Source organism: Peromyscus californicus, unplaced genomic scaffold (assembly GCF_007827085.1).
Source record: "Peromyscus californicus insignis strain IS unplaced genomic scaffold, ASM782708v3 Scaffold_17__1_contigs__length_78620276, whole genome shotgun sequence".
In the NCBI taxonomy this organism is placed as follows: Eukaryota; Metazoa; Chordata; class Mammalia; order Rodentia; family Cricetidae; genus Peromyscus; species Peromyscus californicus.
This window is the reverse complement of record NW_026294469.1, coordinates 35,573,062-35,576,456: the sequence shown is the minus strand read 5'-3', so window position 1 is coordinate 35,576,456 and position 3,395 is coordinate 35,573,062. Positions and strand designations below refer to the sequence as shown.

General features: G+C 48.2%; 1 protein-coding gene across 1 annotated transcript; it reads left to right on the top strand.

Moving 5' to 3' along the window:
- The first annotated feature begins 1,882 nt into the window (after positions 1–1,882).
- LOC128112440 (vesicle-associated membrane protein-associated protein A-like) lies at positions 1,883–2,580 on the top strand. The gene has a single exon (XM_052741450.1). It carries the CDS (start codon positions 1,883–1,885, stop codon positions 2,456–2,458), a length of 576 nt encoding a protein of 191 aa, XP_052597410.1. The 3' UTR covers positions 2,459–2,580.
- The last annotated feature ends 815 nt before the right edge of the window (positions 2,581–3,395 follow it).

Sequence of the window (3,395 nt, the reverse complement as noted above, 5' to 3'; positions counted from 1 at the left end):
TGAGCGATGGTCATGTGCCAGTGAGAATATTCCACCCTCTGGGCCCAGTGTGGCAGGCCACACAGACGGGCCTTTGTTTTCTCTTTGCTTTTGCATCTCCTCCTGAATACATTAAGACCCTTCACCTGGGCGGGGGCTCAGCGGTAGAGCACTTGTGTAAATATGTGTAAAGTCCTGGGTTTGATGCCCAGCACGACAAATGAACAAAAACATCTTGTAGTAGGATGGTGGGATCTCGTCCCTCTGTTCCTTTAACTATTATTTGCTCAGTGTCTGCAGCTGCTCCAGACTGGGTATCTCTTATCTGTAGACAAGAGGCGGGCCTTATCTAGGAGACTGTAGCCTAATGGTAATAATGAGGGCCAGAACTGCACATGACTATGGACAAACTTGAGTGTGTACTGTAAAGACTTCACTTAACTCGAACAACACCGACATCTGCATTTTTAGTATCTGCTTCAGAGATGAAGACATCAAGGCTGGAAGGGACTGGCAGAAATGCTGTGTAAATGACACTCAGCAAAGTGGCCATTCTGTCTCCTGCTTCTCCCATCACACCCCTAGGAGGGCAGAGGGAAGCGAGAGAGAAAGGACTTCTCAAGGTCTCTGTTCGATGTCTCTCCGGTCTGAAAACAGATATATCCCTTTAGTGTAAATGCCACACCTCTTGAGAGGAAAGTCTTTTTTTTTTTTTTTTTTTTTTTTTTCGAGACAGGGTTTCTCTGTGTAGCTTTGCGCCTTTCCTGGAACTCACTTGGTAGTCCAGGCTGGCCTCGAACTCACAGAGATCCGCCTGGCTCTGCCTCCCGAGTGCTGGGATTAAAGGCGTGCGCCAAGTGGAAGATGTATATAAACTTCTAAGAAAATTAATACTGCCCTTAGGCTTCTCTTTAGACTGGATTCTTTCTGTTGCTGGAATAAACACCATGACCAGAAGCCATTTAGGGGAGACAGGATTTATTTTAGCTTACACTTCCAGGTCTTGTGTCCATTATAAAGGAAAGTGGGGACAGGAACTCTGGGAAGGTGGCATTGGATGAATACTGCCCCTCCCCACCCTTAGCTAGATTTCTTATACAGCCCAGGCTCACAGGCCTGGGGGATGGGTCCTCTCACAGTTGGAATCACAGGCCAATCCTTTGAGGCTCTTCCCAGCTGACTCTAGGTTATGTCAAGTTGTTGACAAAATCTAACTAGTACAGGGGTCTAGGGTGAAGGTGCCCCTACAATAATGGAAAGGAGGGTAAATTTACTTATCGCCACTAAATCATACACCTAAAAATGGTGAGGATTGTTAATTTTTTAATGCAGTGTGTATTTTCCCACATTTTTTTTTAAATGTTCAGGAAAAATTTTTAGAAAGGGCATTATCATCACTGTGTGTAGACTTGGGGAGGGTGGGAAAGTAGATTTCAGATGCGCTTCACTTACCCCATGTTTAATACACACGGGCCCTCCTTTGGCCAAGGTGTTGGGCTCAGCTTAAACTTTTTTTGGTTTTTCGAGACAGGGTTTCTCTGTGTAGTTTTGGAGCCTGTTCTGGAACTCGCTCTGTAGACCAGACTGGCCTCGAACTCACAGAGATCGGCCTGCCTCTGCCTCCCTAGTGCTGGGATTAGAGGCGTGTGCCACCACCGCCTGGCAAGGTAGATAACTATTTTAAGGGATGTTACGTTACAGTTCTTTGGCTGTTCCAGGTCAATAACCTATGATTATCTCCGAAGCATGGTTTTAACAAATCTCCTATCATCACACATTCCCCACCCAGCCATGTAAAATCCAGGGACCGGGGATGCCCAGGATGGGGACGGGCGTGGCCAAGGCGGTTGTGACGGTGGAGACCTGGGGTCGCGAACCGCCCACACCGCCCGCTCCCATCCCCATGGCGTCCGCCTCCCGCGCCCCCACGAAGCCCCAGCAGATCCTGGTCCTCGACCCGCCAACAGAGCTCAAGTTCCGAGGCCCCTTCACCACCGTAGTCACCACGCATCTTAAACTGCGCAACCCGACGGCGAGGAAAGTGTGCTTCAAGGTGAAGAGCACCAGCCCTCGCCGCTACTGCGTGCGTCCCAGCAGCGGCGTGGTCGAGCCGGGCTGCACCGTGACTGTCGCCGCCATGCTGCAGCCCTTCAGCTACGACCCCAGCCGGGAGGCCAAGCACAAGTTCATGGTGCAGACAGTGTTCGCTCCCCCGGACACTTCGAATCTGCAGGCCGTGTGGAAGAAGGCGGACCCCGGTGAACTGATGGATTCGAAACTGAGGTGTGTGTTTGAAATGCCGAGAGAGAGTGACAAACAGGATGACGGCTTGAGACTCAGAAAGCCAGCGCCTCTCAACAAGCCCAGGCTCGACTCCTCCACGTCCTTGAAGCCAAGTCGCACCGCGCCTCTTCCTGTTGTTCTGCTGGTGATTGGAGCAGTCTTCATTGGCTTCTTCCTGGGGAAATTCATCCTGTAGAGGGAGGCGTGCACAGCGGTATTACCTCCCACCCCACCCCCAGAAAAAAACCCATCTCTTTACCCACCAGCTCCTTGGAAGTTATATGGCCCGCGGTGACCAACTTGGTGTGTGTGTATAAAGTCAAATAGGCTTCGCCTCTATGATCTCTTGTGGTTGGAGGATGCAATTAAAAAAAAAAATAAAAATAAAACAAAAGCTGTTGGGCTACTGGACACATCGCATATTATCAGATCATCGGAAGTCAGTCGCCCATTCCGTGTGTGTGTGTGTGTGTGTGTGTGTGTGTGTGTGTGTGTGTGTGTGTGTGTGTGTGTGAGAGAGAGAGAGAGAGAGAGAGAGAGAGAGAGAGAGTTGAAATGCACCAAGAATTGTTCTTTTGGCTTTAATAAGAGTTCAAGAATGGTTCAGTCTTGTAAATGTTTATTTTGCGAGTCCCTTTAGTTTTTACCTGCTGTGCTACCTCTTGAAATATGGGATTATTGGGATTTGCTAACCCGCTCGTTCAGGATGTGCTAAGAGGTGTTCAGTGGGGGAAATGGGATCTCTTACGCTAATGTGGCAAAAATATCCCTATCGCTTCCGAGGTAATTGCTGGCTGAGTTTTTCACCCTTACAAATCTGCCCTGTTGTATTTAACATTTTTTTTTTTAAACCTGCTAACGGATTCTTTTTTTGGCAGCTTGTGGTGTCTATTGTATTAGTGGGGCGGTTAGAAGAGAAGGCTACGCTGTGGGAATTTGAAATTTATATCGCATGATTTTCTCCTGCAATGAAGCCCTTCCACATAATTCATTATTTGTAATCACAACGCCATTTATGGAGGAAAGGAAAGGATAGACTTTCGAGCTCTTCTGGTAGTTTGGACAACTGTAATTGATTTGCTTTCCAGGAATATAGAATAATAATGCCAGAAGAGTGCTGTATTGCAGTGAGT

What these genes read in the sequence shown, in the direction of transcription:
- LOC128112440 (XM_052741450.1), top strand. Translation starts at nt 1,883, where the DNA reads ATGGCGTCCGCCTCCCGCGCCCCCACGAAGCCCCAGCAGATCCTGGTC.